Source organism: Lagopus muta, chromosome 2 (assembly GCF_023343835.1).
Source record: "Lagopus muta isolate bLagMut1 chromosome 2, bLagMut1 primary, whole genome shotgun sequence".
Lineage (NCBI taxonomy): Eukaryota > Metazoa > Chordata > Aves > Galliformes > Phasianidae > Lagopus > Lagopus muta.
In genome coordinates, this window is record NC_064434.1 from 42,636,366 (window position 1) to 42,652,108 (window position 15,743).

Sequence of the window (15,743 nt, forward strand, 5' to 3'; positions counted from 1 at the left end):
AAGAAATAATGGCTTGTAGTCAACAGACTGTATCCTTTGTCAGCATGTTCCTCTTTGGAAAATGCTGTGCATGCCTGCACTCGTATCTCTGCTAAGAGTGAATAAAGCTGGTAGGCATGTGATAATGTGAATGACTTCTGTGTGATCAGAGTTAATTGTCTTCTAACCAAATTAGCAGGTTTGCTATTTAGAATTTTTTTCCTTTTAACAAGGACAAAAGACTGGGTGACTTATCCTTTCATACCCTCTCATCCTCAGAGCACAGAAAGAAAGAACTGACATGACTTCAGCTATAGTTGCAACAGGCACATAAAGCCCATCTGCCCCAAGAATATTTACCACACCTGTTGGCATGCTGTCTGAGTACTTTGCCAGGACTGTGCACCACTTATGCTCTGAAAGACAGATAAATACTGCTCATAAGAGGAGTATGCATTTTTGAGATTAAATGGATTAAGAAATTAAAACAGAACAGTTTATTACCCTTTTCTAATCATGTGCCTATTCTATCTGTTGTGTGGGGATTTATGTCTTCTCCAGCAGATAGTTAAAGTAGCTACCTTTGTTAGTGTTCTTTGAATTATTTTGTATGCTGCTTAATTATTTACAACCAGAGGTGTTTTTTGGCTTTGCAGTCCTTGTTTGAGTAATGACGCTGAAAATGTAACAAAAGTCTATGAAACTGAATTAATCTGGATATTGAATGTATCGTAATGCAGCTATAGAAGTAATGGTAGAGATGTGTTGATGAAGGTTAAAGCATTAATTGTTTTTAAATATGTTTATGACTCTTTAAAGGTCCAGTTATTTTCAGAGCCTGAATTCAAGGGTAACTGTCAAATACTTGAAAAAAACACAAGATGTATTGATTCATTTACTGTGAAGTCTTCAAAAGTTTTAGGTGGCAGGTAAGTTATATCAAACGAGTATTGAGAAATCACTAAAATGGGTAAAAATTAAAAAAAAAAAATAATCAAACGGCTTTCTAACATCTGAAATGGTTTTACCTGTGGGAACTTACAAAGAACAATGCTTTGTGGTATACACACATACGCATTGATATTTAGCTTATCAGGACAAAACATTGTGCGTGATGTTTCTGCAAGTAGCTCTTACTAAAGACTCAGAAACACCATCATTTTATTTCCACAGTTTTCCTAAAAGACAGTTTCTTCTGCTTCTTCCTGCAGCTGTATAGTTTTTGACCAGGAAGAATTCTCTGGTAACCAGTATGTGTTAGAAGAGGGAATCTATCCGGATCTGATGGCAATGGGGTGTTTGTCCCACGCAGCTCTAAAATCTTTACGGATTATAAATATAGTAAGTAAAGCAGATAAGTACACTGATGTTTCCCCTCCTTTTTCTTTTTTTTCTTTTTCTTTTTCTTTTTTTTTTTTCTCCTTTTGTGACAATAAAAATGTTAGGGATATGTAAACAGTAGAACAACACTCTTCTTTTTCCTGTACAGTAGTAGTGAAACATCCTATCTGCAGTCAGTTTTTGTACCTTTATGCCATTTTTTGAAAAAGAGAGGACTTCACAGGAGCAGGTGTCTGGCATTGCTGTTCTCCATAGCAGCTTAAAAAGGACTTCCATAAAGATAGTTAAGGATGTGTCAGATTCTTATTTCCCAGTAGAAGAGATCACTTAAAATAAGTTGACAAATGGCAGTAGGACAGCGTGAAGTAATATTTGTATTCAGATCATTGTTTTTTATTCATGTTAAAAGAGCAAACTTCAGCTAAAGAACTTTGCATGAGATACATATAATTGTAAAACGTTATTTGTATTATCAGGGAAATGCAATTTGTTTTCATTGTGAAATGATGTACCCTTCTAGATAAAATAAAGCAACACCCCATGCCATTTGGCAAAATCAGACACTGTTGTTTTGTGTGTTGGATACAAACCTAAACAACATTTACATATTTTGTAACTCCTCAGTGGTCAGGAACAAGTTTGTTCAAGCCTGTAACCAATCATTATGATGGATCACTTATGGAAACTGCATGTATCTCTTAAGATCAAAGTAATTACTAACAAAATGTAGTCAAGAATCCAGGAACTTAATGCAACTTTACAAAAGAGGTGGTACTCATTCTAAAAATGGAGGAGTACCTTATTGACTCTCCTCTTTGAATCTGGCAACTGTATTGCAGTCCACTGTAATTTTGGTAACTTGTTAGTGATGTAGCAGTTGACAAAGGAGAACTAAAATGTGTCATCCTCTTTCATGTCTCTGGAGCATTGTCTCTGGTACAGCGTAAACAAACATTTGCAGTAAGTATGTCTGCCTTGTGAACTCTTTGACTATCCTGTAGACAAATGGCATTAAGAACAACAGAAGTTGTTCTAGCCAAACTTGGTGGGTGGTCACCACGGATTAAAATGGGCTCTTCTGTACGTATCAGTATCAAGCTCTTGGGTCTTAAATGCTTATTTCACACTAGTAGGATTTTTCTCCTGAAAAATTTGTTCTTTGTCACAGAGATTCTTGTGTTAAAATGGTCAAATGACAGTTCTTGAGGTTCTTAAAGCTTCTGAAAATTGTTCTTGCCCTACAATTTATCACACTTCAAACAGTGGTAACAGAGCAGATAGCTGTGTCTATCTGCAGGTTATGTAGTGGTGCTTTCTTCTTCAGAGACTTCTTACCTGAGAAGAGAAAAATGGCTTGCTTTACTCAGTTGTTTATTAACGATAATACAGAGAGTAAGAAGTTAGATGAAAATGATTATATTATACTGTTCATTTTTCGTAATTTTATGCAATCTTGAATTTATTCTTGGTACCAGTTTTATCTGTCACATTTGTTTTGTGGCTGGTTTTTGGCAGTGACATTCTCTATTCCTCCCCACCATTTGCTGGGCCTACAACTTTCCTTGTGAATCTTCTGCCTGTTTCTATCCAAGAAGCACCTTTTTTTGCTTTAATATGCAAAGCTGGTGTAACTACCCAGCTTAGCTCCATTTTGCAGAGATCCATTTCTAAGGGACCATTAAAAGAACAACATAAGGGATATTTTATAAACTTGGAAGTGAAAGTTAAAAGGGTTTTTATTCATAATCTCAGTATCTTTGCTTGATTGTCCTTACTTTGCATGTTCCAAGTAGTTGTTACAGATGGAAAAGAGTGTTTTTCCTTTTTGAATTTGCTATGTGCACCTTTCCCTGAACATAATATAAATTCAACCATGGATGTGGTTTATACTTGAATAGTCATGCTGAAAATACTTGTTTTTAGTGAGCAACTCTGTGAAATAGCTGTATGTAGATATACTGAAGTCTGCAATGTTCAGAGTAACGCATGGGAGGAACTGCAAGATAGATAACTCTAAGATGACCTTGCACTTCTTGCTGTGGGGAATATTTTGTATAACAATGTTGCTGCTGAATGTTAAAAAAATAAGAATAAAAATGCCCAGAGTGGAAGGTGTGGTTGAAAATTGGAGGATTTCCTTTTTTCTCTGTGCTTTCTTTGTAATTAGATTATTTCTGAACTATTGCATGTGGCTCAAGGGTGGCTGTCTGACCTGTTTTATGTCACAGCAGGCAGGTGCAGGTCTGTAAAAGGGCTGAAGATTCAGAGATGCTGGGAAATAATCATGGTCCATGTTGGGCTCTTTACCCATGTTTATGCTTTAAAGTCTAAGTTATGTTAACCTTTAATAGTGGGATTAGTCTACTCTGAATTTGCATTAAGCTGAAAGACCTCTCTGGTGTTTTCTGCAAACTAATATCATGCATGCAAACAGGAGTATAAACATAGCTCAGCTGCTTTGTGATAATCTGGACTACTGCTGAGATGATGGTGATGTTAATGTAACATTATCATCTGGGCCTTTGAACATCAAAAGGAAGGTTAAAGAAGAATTTTAGCACTGTCAAGAAATTGGTTGACATTAGGTTTTTCCTCACAGAAACACAGGGAAGCATAGATATTCACTGCATATGGATATGCATATTTGTGCATATGGAGCCATCTCAGTCTTGGCATGGCCTGTTTTCATGACTGAGATCATTGTGAGTCTCTTCAGACTTTGCTCTGTGTTGATATGTTTCAAGTATGCAAACACATCTCAGCAGTAAGGAACTCTTCTGTCTGTGGCATTGGGTTTACTCAGTTGTGACTGGAAGACTGGTGAGAAAAGAAATGACCCTGCCTCTCCCTATCTGTGACTATAAGTTGTGACACCAGGGTACTCAGATTTAATTAACTTTACCCTGAGGGATTTCAAATCCTTACCTCCCAGTTTCCAGGGAGAGGCCGTAATTATGAGAGGCTGTTTCCAATCCAATAAAGGTATCTGATGCACAGAAAAGAATCCAAGGTTCGTTATCCAGAAAGCATTTAAAATAGATTCAGTGATGCAGGAAATTCTACCCTTTAAACCAAAAACATTTTGACAGAGGGAATGAAGAATCATCTCCCCAGAGCCATTTGGAAAATTCAGATGTTAGTTTTTGTCTGAGTCATGAATTTTACCTCAGAAGTTTGAATCTGGACACTTTTGCCTGGTGATACTATCATAGTCTACAACAGAAGCTAAAAAAATGAAAGCTGTGATGAATAAGCAATGTTGACAAGACTATCGTAGGTTTGAAGCTATAGAAACCAGTATTATCTGCGTGTTGAGATCTGAAAATGAAAATTCCTGCAATGATTGGGGTTTACTGCAGTGAAAGAGAGATATAGCATTAATTAGAGTGTGTTCTAAAACATAATTAAGATATGCAAGAATTGTCCACAGGTTTTTGTGTGCCTTTATGATGAGCAAGTGTGATGTTGCATGCAAGAAGATCCCCTGTGTGTTTTCTATAAGGGCTTTTAATGACATTTTCGTTTGTTTCTTTTAAGCATCCTATTGCAAAGCAAAAACCTTTTTCAGGGTCTTTGAGTTGTAACAATCTGAAAACGGTGATATAAAAGGGGTTGCATGAAGTAATGATGTTCACAGTCAGCGTTTTGGCTTTTAAATTCCTGTAAAAATGTTCATCTTCTTTGTGCAGGAGCTGTCTGAGCCATGCATAGCTCTTTTTGAAAAAGTGGGTTTCCAAGGGAAAAAAATAGAATTCACTACAGAAATCTTAAATCTCCAGTTCCTGGGATATAATCCTCGAATAGCTTCAGTTCAAGTCCTTGGTGGCACGTGAGTTTAAATTCACTTCTTGCATCTTTAGAATTATGTATTTATTCAACAGCGGGGAAAAAAAAAACCACAAAAAACCACAGGTGGTAGAAACTAAGGAGAAAAAAATTGGAATACTGTAATGTGCATAGTGCATTAATGCACACTGTACTTACAGAAACTTACTTTCATCCTGATTCCACAACACTGTCACGAACTCACAAGAGGTGCCCTGTGATGTTCTAAGAAGCTGAAATGAATTTGAACAAAGCTCACTAGGAATCGGGTCCCAACTCTCCTGCTAATATTATAAAAGCTAGCTTGCATAGCAATGTTAAATCTAACTTCTGTGCTTTTGCTGTAGGTCCTGATCATAACAAATCATACAGTTTGTGATCTGTGTCTTGTATCCTAAGTTCAAAATATTTTAATAAGCTTTGTATTTGTTCTTTTACTTTGGTTTATGGACACTGATATAATGAGACTGTGATACAGCCCTTTTTGGTAGCACAGTGCTTGTAATAATCTCTCTTCAGGACTTCAGGTCTTCAGGAATTGAGTCAGACTCATTACAAATCAATCAGTTAAATTCATTTAACTATTTCTCAGCAGTTGTATTCCCTATTCTCAAGAAGATTATGTTAAAAAAAAAAAAAAAAAAAAAAAAAGTAGTCCATGATGTTTAAAATCTTTCAATATCTCAACATATCTGTTAAATTTCTCTTCTTGTGTTTTTCTGGAGCTAATTTTTACCACCAAGATGTTTGCCTCAAGGTTTTCTACCTTGAAGAATCACATTTCTTTTTTTACTGTTCCTTTGCATTTAAATGTGTTCTTTTGAAGAGGTAAATTCCCAAGCATGTGCAAAAGATGCTGTTGGATAGCTCAATATTGCCCTCAAGTGGATAGTTAATACCTGGTCTGAAGTACGAACCATTTTCTCCATCTGGAGGAACAGGTCGAGGGATTTCCTTAGCTCACTGAACTGAAAGTTATTCAACTTGTAGTTTTTAAATGACTCCAAAATGTGAAATCCAGTGCACTCCAATTCTGTTGACCAAATAATAACATGATTTTGTTATTTTTAAGACCCATTAGGAAGAATCCTTGTGCTATCAGTTAGTGTTAAATATTTAACAGTACTATTCTTTGGGATATACTTGTGTTAAGTCTGTTTTGTTGTGTTTTTTTTATTGTTATTATTATTGTTGTTGTTATTATTCTAAAGCAGATTTTGGCAGCAAAAGCATTATTTGTTTTTGTTTTTTTTTCCATTTTCTCCCCCCATAGATGGATAATTTATGAGCATAGTAATTACAGGGGACGTCAGATGTTGCTGTCACCAAATGAAATTCCAGATTGGTACAAACTGAGTGGCTGCTCTCAGATAGGTTCTCTGAGACCTTTACTGCAGGTGAGTGGCTGATGTGAGGTTGTGAAGTTCTGATTTATTTAGCTGTGGGATGAGGCAGTATTATACAACTGAAAGCAATGTTAAAATCTTGCTGCACATCACAAGCTTCAGTGATGACAATTGTGTGAAGGAATTGCTCTGTGGTTTCACTGTAATAAATGCTATTTGATTATGCTACGTGGTTTTGCGTTACTGCTGCTTGAACTGTTCATTAGGATACTTTAAATGACAATATTGAAGACCATACATAAGGATTAGTGAGCAGTATTAACAACTAATGGTTATAAATACCATATATAGATAAGTCTTATCACTAGCTCCTCACTAGTATAGTCAGTAATATTTACATTATTTTTGGAGCAGCAACAAAAAAAATTGGTCAACAAAATTGGATCATTTCAAATAGGAATGATACTGTGCTGACTGAAAAATCCTTTCTTGCTTACTGCATACATTAGATTTCCAAATTATTTTTCTATATAAAACCTCCAGTATTGTCATTTTTGTTTTGTTCAAATAGGGACCTTGTAATTTGGTCCAAATGCTGCAGCAATCCCCTGAGCCTTCGAAGTTCTTGCTGAGCTGTATTTTATTGTGGAAGCAACTGTAACTTACAGATTACTTGTACTGGTAACAAATGCTTACTGTCATGGAGCAGTCTTTGTATAGCCTTAAGCACAGCTAGGAATAATGCATTTTGACTGCCCTGGCCAAGACCTTGTCTAAACAGAAGTGAATGTGAAACAAGCCACAGCATGAATGTGAAGTGTAACACTTGACGCCAGTGAAATAAGCAGCACTGCACAAGTGCACTTTTTGTGAAGACTAGGAGCATCTACACAGAAATTTGCTGCTGTTCTGAATTCAATATTCTTAGCATCCCACTGTGCCGATCCCAGTGCACAGGGAAGCCTAATACTAGGTCTCCCTGCAGAATGGCAGGTTTTCAAAGCTTGAATCATGTTACGCAGATAGGGACTTTGTAATTCAACCCCAAAACAGAAAAGCAAGATTTCTGAAAGAAAGAGACACACCAGGTTGAGCACTCAGTAGTGAACTGCTCTGAAGTTTGCCAGAGAAGGGTATGCTGTACATGAGAGAGACTGTGGTTAGAGTTCTGTTGATGTTGGCATTTTTTATTTTATTGTATTTTTTTCTACAGAAACGTGTGTACTTCAGGCTTCGGAACAAGGAAACAGGAAAGTTCATGTCAACTGATGGAAACTTGGACAATTTGAATCTTCTCAGAATACAGGCTGCAGAAGATGTAGACTCAGATGATCAAATCTGGGTTTATCAGGATGGATTCATAAGATGCCGGGTATGATTCAAGTTCATTGTGAATTATTTCTTTCCCTCTTCAATCACAGGGTTCACTGATTGAGTAGAAACTGAAATCGTCTTTGTTCATTGTCTAGGTTTGTTCAATTTCAGCTGTATTACAGTATCTGTAGAGCTTTTGGTTAGTGTGTGTTTGGTGGCAGTTTGTTGCACTGAACTCTGGATTTTGTTTTAGGTGTCATGTGATCCTTTCTTCCTGATGTCATTGAAAATCTGAGATTCAGTTATTATATACTTACTTACCTTAAAGAATAGTAATCTTATAAATGATAGAATCATAGAACTGGCTGGGTTGGAAGGGACCATAAACACCACCCATTTCCAACCCTGGGCCATTGTCAGAGCTGCCATCCCCAAGCTTAGCTGCCCAGGGCCCCATCCGACCTGGCCTTCAGTGCCTCCAGGGATGGGATGAACAAAACACAAACAGCATTGGAAGACCATCATCATGCTTTTAATGAGCTCCTCTTACTTTCTTGTCCTCTTTTTCCACAGCAAAAACATTACAGAGTATCAGGTTATATCCTCTTCTGCATTCAGACAAGCTTAAGGATGAAATTCTACTTTCCTCCCCCTCCTCTCCCCCCCGCTGGTTATTCCATGTTTGTCAAGTTCCATCCTTTTTCCATGCCTCCATACAATTTCCCAAATGAGGTCCTACTTTTCTCACAGTTCATAAAACTAATTGTGTAAATTGTCACTGAGGTGAGCAGAAGTATTTGCAGTTCATAATGTTTAAGCATGAACAGTCTTAGGTAGGGATGCAGGCCAAAGAAAATTAAGTTACTTTAATACTGTTAAACACCTTGACTGTGAAGAATCATGTGAACTTTTTCTATAGGATTGTATAACTTCAAAAGCAGATGTTTATAACCACGTCATCTATGCTGGAGGGAAGAATCTTGCTGTTAATAAGCTAAGGCATTGTTTGGACGTGTTTACAGGACAGATGCAGTGGTAAAAGGGATTTATGCAGGCAGTGAAATTATATCCAGTAAGCTAAAAGCTTGAATATCGTATACAAAAGACTTCCCTCAAACATTTAATTGCAAATTTTTATATCACAACAGCATGGATGAAAGCTCTTTCATTTTTCTTCCCTATGTATTTGATAGTGCAGTATTGTTGTACGTGGAAAATACACAGCTTGTTCTGTGTAGCAGTCAGGTAATTCAGCATGGAGTGCAGGAGGGCAGCACTGATCTTCAGTAATGGAACTTTGCCATCTTTCTATTGAATGGCAGCAAAGTCTTTGTATTTTGCTCAAATTCTTTTTGCCACACTTTAGAAAATGAAACTCCAGGGTGGGTAGGTGCATGCATGTAGACAGACAGTTCACTGGAAGAATTTCTGCTTTTGTGGCTCTAAGTTTAGGGCACCTTCGTGCCTCTGGATCACTGCATGCTGAGGTCTGCCTGAGGTTCCTGGGTAGGCGGGATAACTTAGGGAGCAGGATATTAATATCATTCCTCTCATTTGTCAGCAGAAATTGATAAGAATTTAGATTTCCTCAATCAAGATAAGTTTCTTAGAGATGGACAATGCAACAGGCTCATGAATGCATGTGGAAGCTTTGAGTCCTCCACATCCCAGTGGAGACAGCTTTTAGATAATAAATGAGAATTAAATTGACTTACTTTGGGGTGTATTTCAATTCTAGGTTATGATAGTAAGAAGTATTCCTCTCCCAAAATGGCATATTTTAATAATTTAGGGCCATATCAATAAAGGCAGATGAATGTTTAAACTCCCACTGAAGTAAATTCAGAATTACAGGGAGGCTTGTGGTGATAGCTGTTCCCTCAAAACAATTCACTATAATTCACCCCTAAGACAGCCTTAGCATTCTTTTCAAATCAGCTTGATTTTAGCCAATATTCTTAGCCCTAAAGATATTTGCAGAGTTGTGACATCACGTAATCTGATAGATGACTACAAAAGAATTATAGAACAAAGAGGAAAATACCTTTGTGACATACTGTGACACTTAATACACTGTGAGGTTGTGTCCTTTCTCAAGCTCAAAAGGTTACTGCAGAACTAGAAAAGGCTAACGAATAGCAACAGCAAAAAGACAGCAGAGGTGATGCATGGAAGAGACTAACTAGCCAGGACTACCTGTAATGTGGACAAACCGCCTTTAAAATAAAGCAGGGTGCAGGAAGGAGAGCATCAAATAAAGCCAATTGTTGCATATCAAATAAATATTTACTTTTGTTGTTGTAGTAGTAGTGGTAAAGATGTGGACCTGCTTGCTACAGAAGGGTTATGATATGGAAAGGTATGTGTTTGAAAGGGTTGCATTGATATGAGTGAGTAGTAACAAACTTGCACATGGGACAGGAAGCATGCAGGTGTTAGAGATACCAGCTCTGCATGGAGAAGTCTCTGGTCTAGAAAGTGCTATGAACTGAGAGAATGTACTAGGAACATTCAGCATGCAAAGCAGAGTGAATGTAATCTTCCATAGCATCTGTTATCCACTATGGATAGAGACAGGTGCTAATTGCACCTTTTGATGTGATACAACAATGCCTGTTTTAATGTCTGACCTAGTGGAGAGTGTCAGCAGAAACAGGAATGGATATAGAAATAAATAGCCTTGAGTTTAGGAGAAAAATACATTCCTTAAGGGGAATGGAGTTCTTAGATTCTGTTTTCACCTGCTTTCATCCCTTCTGTCTGATTAAAAAAATTAGTGGATATTAGAAGTAAGGCTTGAATAATTGCTGTTGCCTTTCTGATTACACAGATGGCAGAGGATTGCTGCTTGACAATTGTTGGAAATCTTATCACTCCTGGCTCTAAACTTGGTCTGTCTTTTGAGCGGAATGAAGACAAACAGTATTGGCATATTAGTCCCGATGGCAGGATTTACAGCAAGATGAAACCTAAGCTGGTTTTAGATATCAAAGGTAAGCAAATGTGTTTATCTAATTATATTGTGTCTTAATTACATGGTATTTCCAATGGGATAGGCATTAAATGTGCCTATAAATTAAAGATGGTGTTACAGTTACTTTAATCTAGAATCAGAAAAGACCCGATGAGCTAGTCTGACCTCCTGAGTTATACAGGCCATAGGACTTTGTTGCAGTTTTCCTGCACAGAGTTTAGGAACCCACAGTACTGGCTTATCTTGTATTCCCAGTGTCCACTCAGTGTTGTAGATACCCTCAGTTAATTTTACTCAGCATTGGGTAATGTGAATATAATTATTTAAAAACGCTGAAGCGAAGTTTTTCTTACCTAGCTTCTCATTAACTTTAATTTGTATAGAGCAATTTTTCTTATACATTAGTTGTAGATGCAATAGGCAAAGGATATTAGCAAAGGCAGCACTGTAAACTGACATGAATAGATGAAAAAAGTTTTTTCATTTGTTCATGAATGGCCATACCTATGTTGTGAACATGATATTAGGCTGCTGTGACAGAATTTCTACCTGTATTCAAGGTACATCTTACTGTAGTTGTCACAACCAATTTTGCTTCATGAAGGTACTGTTTCTGAACAGGGTTTGCTTTCACAATTTCATAGGTCTGATAAAGCAGCACAGTGATCATGGTTCCTACATAACTCTGCATTTTTTTGGAGGGAATAATCATTTTTATTGCTGTTGATTTCTTTTTTAGCTTTTTTGAAATCAATTCTGGATTGATGTTGTGGCTTTAACTACAACAATCACAAAAAAAAAAATCAGTCACCAGTCAGCACTTTGGAACAGGCAGAACTGTAAGACAAGGGCTATGTAATGTCTGACTGTGATACAGTGTTGACACAAATACTCATAAATTCTCTTTACAGCCCTACAAAGTTGGCAGTGATTAATGTAAAGCTTATCAAAAAGACTTCAGTTCAAAGGACAGTCCTGATTCAAGTCGGGTCTGCTAACATTTTTTTTCCTGTAGTCAGTTCTAAGTTGCACCAAAAAGCAGAGTACTACCACGCAGTGTGCACTTAATCACATTAAAAGCACATCACATATTTTGCACTTAAAATTGATGAACTTCATAATGGATAGGTCTGATGACAAAAGTACAGACCCGTTCTGTAAGTACATTTATTTGAGAAAGCATAGTAGGAACATCATCTCTTTCTGCCAATTCTGCTGATCCAGTCTTGCCCACAAATGGAGCTGTAACGAACTCTTTAGTAAACGGCTGTGGCTGTTTGGCTGCACAATGCCACCCAGTGGATACTCGGCATGGTGCAGCGGCTTGTCTAGAGCACGGCTCTCATCATAGCAAATAACCCCAGGTTCTACCGAAAGAAATCTGATCTTTTCCCATTATTACATTTATATTTTACCGAACACTGCTTACAAAGTACTTCCTGCCTTGCAGTGATAACTGAGTGATGTAGCCAACGTTATTTTTTTGTGCCTGCAGGTTAAAGCTTTTTCCTGTGGATGTATTTGATCTGGTGTTCTTCTCCCAGTTTTTTGTTTGTTTTTTTTTTTCTGAAGAAATTTGCCAATATTTATGTTGTGTCTCTACTGCTTCTTAGTCATTCATTGGTGATGGGAAAGATGTGAATCATGTTGGCACAGGCTGCCCAGAGAGGTGCTGCAGTCACTGTCCCGTGTGGATGTGGCACTGAGGGACACAGTTAGTGGGCACAGTGGGGATGAGCTGACAGTTGGACCAGCTGATCTTAGTGGTCTTTTGCAACTTTAATGATTCCATGATTCTCAGAGATCCTTTCTGATCTAGGACAGTGGCACCAGCAAGCCTCCCCCAGATCTCTGAAGCAGAGATCAGCTAAGGTGACTGAAATGGCATTACCTTAGTACAAAAGATCTGCTATTAAATGTGCACAACCACGTAGGACTCCAATTACACACACCTGGCCTGTTATTTCTAGGATCTGTTAGAGTCTGTATTTGTATAATCACAGGAGGCTTCCAGCTGCTAGGCATTTCTTTTCCTATAAGGAGGTTGTAGGGAGGCATGGGAGAGGGTGCAGAATGACAGATGGGTGTCTGTAGGAATGTCCCAATGTTCTGTACAGATGGCTGCTTACAGTGGAATGGTACCAGCTATAGCAGGGGTGGTACCATGTGAAAGGCACGTGGTTTGTGCTTCTGCAGTACATATGAGATCAAAAGCAGTCAGCTCTGACTTTCAGTTCTAGTTGAACTTTCCTCTGCTTCTGAGTCCAAGTGAGAATAGTAGTAGCGCTCCTCTTCTATGGGAGCACATTTGGCACTGTGTACCACGAGTAGTAAATTAAGCCTATCTAAGAAATGGGTATATTTTACATTCAGGTATGCTCAACTCCCACTGGGAACAGCTCAGCATTGCTTGTGTTCTGTGTATGGCAACCTGTGTTGCAGCTGGTCAAAACATAAGGTGACAGTGTGAAGAATAAAGGAGACTCAACCTCATCCCCAGGCTTGTTCTAATATATACATATATTTATATATATATATATATACTTTTTTTTTTGGTACGGTCTTGCTTCTGTTAACAGCAGGACTTTTTTCATAGTGTAAATGTAATCTTTAGAACAAAGTGACAACCACTGAAGGGAAACTCAACAGCTAAAGTGGTGAATTAGTGACAGAGGTGGAGAGGAGCAGGCAGATCTCCCTGCTTCAAAGGGAATTCCAAAAACTGGTGGTGATGAAAATGAATGTAATTTGTATTTTCAGTGCCTTAGGAGAAGGAAAAGCCATCTACATCAGTAGTTATTAGAGTAGCCCTGAAACCCAGAACACAGTGTGCCTCTTAGGTCAGTGCTAATCTGTGCACTTTGAATTCTTTACAGGGGGCACGCAATACGATCGTGATCATGTTGTTGTCAACACAGTCAACGAAGAAAAGTTAACGCAGTGCTGGGAACCACTGGTTGTGTAATTCCGTATGAGAAAGGTGATGTCTGAATTGGGCACTGTTCTGGACACTAGAATTGGCACTGCCAGCTTTGAAGGATGCATGATCAAGAGTTCTGTCTTTTCAGCTTTACAAAGAACAAGCAACAGAATGATTTCATATCTCTCTACCGAACATAATTATCCCTATAAAAGCTTGAGTATCTCTCAACCTTTTTTTAAATCATTGCAACTCTGTGAGATAGAGAACAGTAGCATGCTTCAGAGCAGTGGGAAGAACCAGAGGTGGGAGAGGCCCCAGAGTTACAATCACATCAGTGAGTACATAATCCAGAACAGTTAAGAAGTGTAATTTTAAATTATTTTTAAAGGTGTTTTTTGTTTTTTAACTAAGGGCTAAAATAATTAAAGCTTATTTTATAAAGGACAGGAGTGCAATGTGTATACGGTATAGCAATTTAGGCCTATTGGCTGATAGTATAGAAGAATATTCACTACTGAAAATTTAATATATTTGTCTCACTGTAACAAACATATGTTTACTGAAACCTTAAGACCACTAGCAAACAGCAGATCCAAAGAATTTTTAACATGTGGTTTCAAATATAGTTAGTATGTTAAAGTAGTAAGTCCTAAATTAAGAAGAAAAATAATCTAGATTTTCTCAGGTAGAGGGAGGATATAAATGAGTGGATGGTTGTTAGAAAGGGAGGATATAAATGAGTGGATGGTTGTTAGAAAAGGAGAGGGTTGACAAAAGAACTTATCAGAATGTGAAGAACTTGCCTGCCCATTTCCTAAGCTGCCTAATTTTTAGTTACATATATTTGACTTATTTGCCAAGACAGTTTATCTTTTAAAATAGCTCCAGTAAGTACAGTCTTCCTGAACTCTAGAATCATTTCCTATATAGAAAAAAAGAATTCTTAAGGGAAACCATCAATAACCATGACTCGAAAGCACCTAAGCCTTTTAGCCACCAACTTTTGGCCTATGCTCTGGCTTCTGTGTTAATTTTCCATAATAATATTGGCAGAAAAGTAAAATATGAAAAAAAACTTTTGTACTATGCTGCTGTGTTTTGTTCTGGCTTAGCTCAGTGTTACTACATGCTGCTCCTAGGAGCACCCAGGCCTTTGTCTTGCACAGTAAGTCTGTTCAAAAGAAACATTTTCATTACTGTTGTGTTGCCTCAAAGGACACACATGCTTGCATTGTCACCGCCCCAGAGGGAAGTGCCTTACTAATTTTCCTCCTCCTGTACAGAAGTACTGAAGTTTTGTTGCTCTGGAATGTGCTGCTTTTAGTTCTTCATAGAAGATTTGTTACTGGTTCCAAATAGTGGTACTTTGTCATACCAGTGTGCTCTTGCTATATGTAATATAGCATTTCACAAATAAATTTAAATTAGATAACAATTTACTGAAATCATTTTTAAGTTAGAAGGGTGACGTTTGACAGTTCTGCTTCTATCTTGTGATCTTCTCTGGCACTAATTCCTCTGCTACAGCTGCAAGCTCTGAGGAAGAGGTGCATCTCCTGTTTAAACAGGTGCTCACTGCACAGGGGTCTGCATTAGCACATGGCTGCTGCTTCTATCCCCGGTAATGCACTGCGTGGCATGGTTTTTCCATGGCCATAGCTGCACCCCAGGAACTGTGCGGGTGTCAATTAGGAGATTACTACTTTCCTTTCATCTACCTGTGCAGCTGCAGGTAAGTAACTCACGTGTGTCTCTGACACAATGGTAGTGTTAAAAACAGACCAACAGCTTCAAACACTTCAACAGCACCAGCTGTGATAGGGGGCATGGAAGGACCAAGGCTTGGTCACTGGCCAAATCATGTCTGGCTGTCCTGCATGAACACTACAGTCAGCTGAATTGCTATCAAGAGTCAGGCAATTGGAGTAATTAATACTTACAGTGATTTTGTTCTGTGCTTCTACTCAGTTATGCCATGAGAGATTTGGTCATCAAAGTTGAAGTACAATCTTGAGCCAGCAATGCAAACAGAAGTTTACAA

At 37.9% G+C, this 15,743-nt stretch overlaps 1 protein-coding gene across 3 annotated transcripts in view; it reads left to right on the forward strand.

Annotated features, from left to right (window-relative positions):
- CRYBG1 (crystallin beta-gamma domain containing 1) overlaps positions 1 to 15,100 on the forward strand; it is a 95,408-nt gene extending 80,308 nt beyond the window's left edge. For all 3 annotated transcript variants that reach the window (XM_048936752.1, XM_048936753.1, XM_048936754.1), the window contains 7 exons: positions 799 to 908; positions 1,191 to 1,320; positions 5,010 to 5,149; positions 6,419 to 6,542; positions 7,705 to 7,863; positions 10,636 to 10,798; positions 13,656 to 15,100. In XM_048936752.1, coding sequence (XP_048792709.1) covers positions 799 to 908; positions 1,191 to 1,320; positions 5,010 to 5,149; positions 6,419 to 6,542; positions 7,705 to 7,863; positions 10,636 to 10,798; positions 13,656 to 13,744 — 915 coding nt within the window. In that variant the 3' untranslated portion in view covers positions 13,745 to 15,100. The remainder of the gene's footprint in view (positions 1 to 798; positions 909 to 1,190; positions 1,321 to 5,009; positions 5,150 to 6,418; positions 6,543 to 7,704; positions 7,864 to 10,635; positions 10,799 to 13,655) is intronic.
- Positions 15,101 to 15,743: the final 643 nt, after the last annotated feature.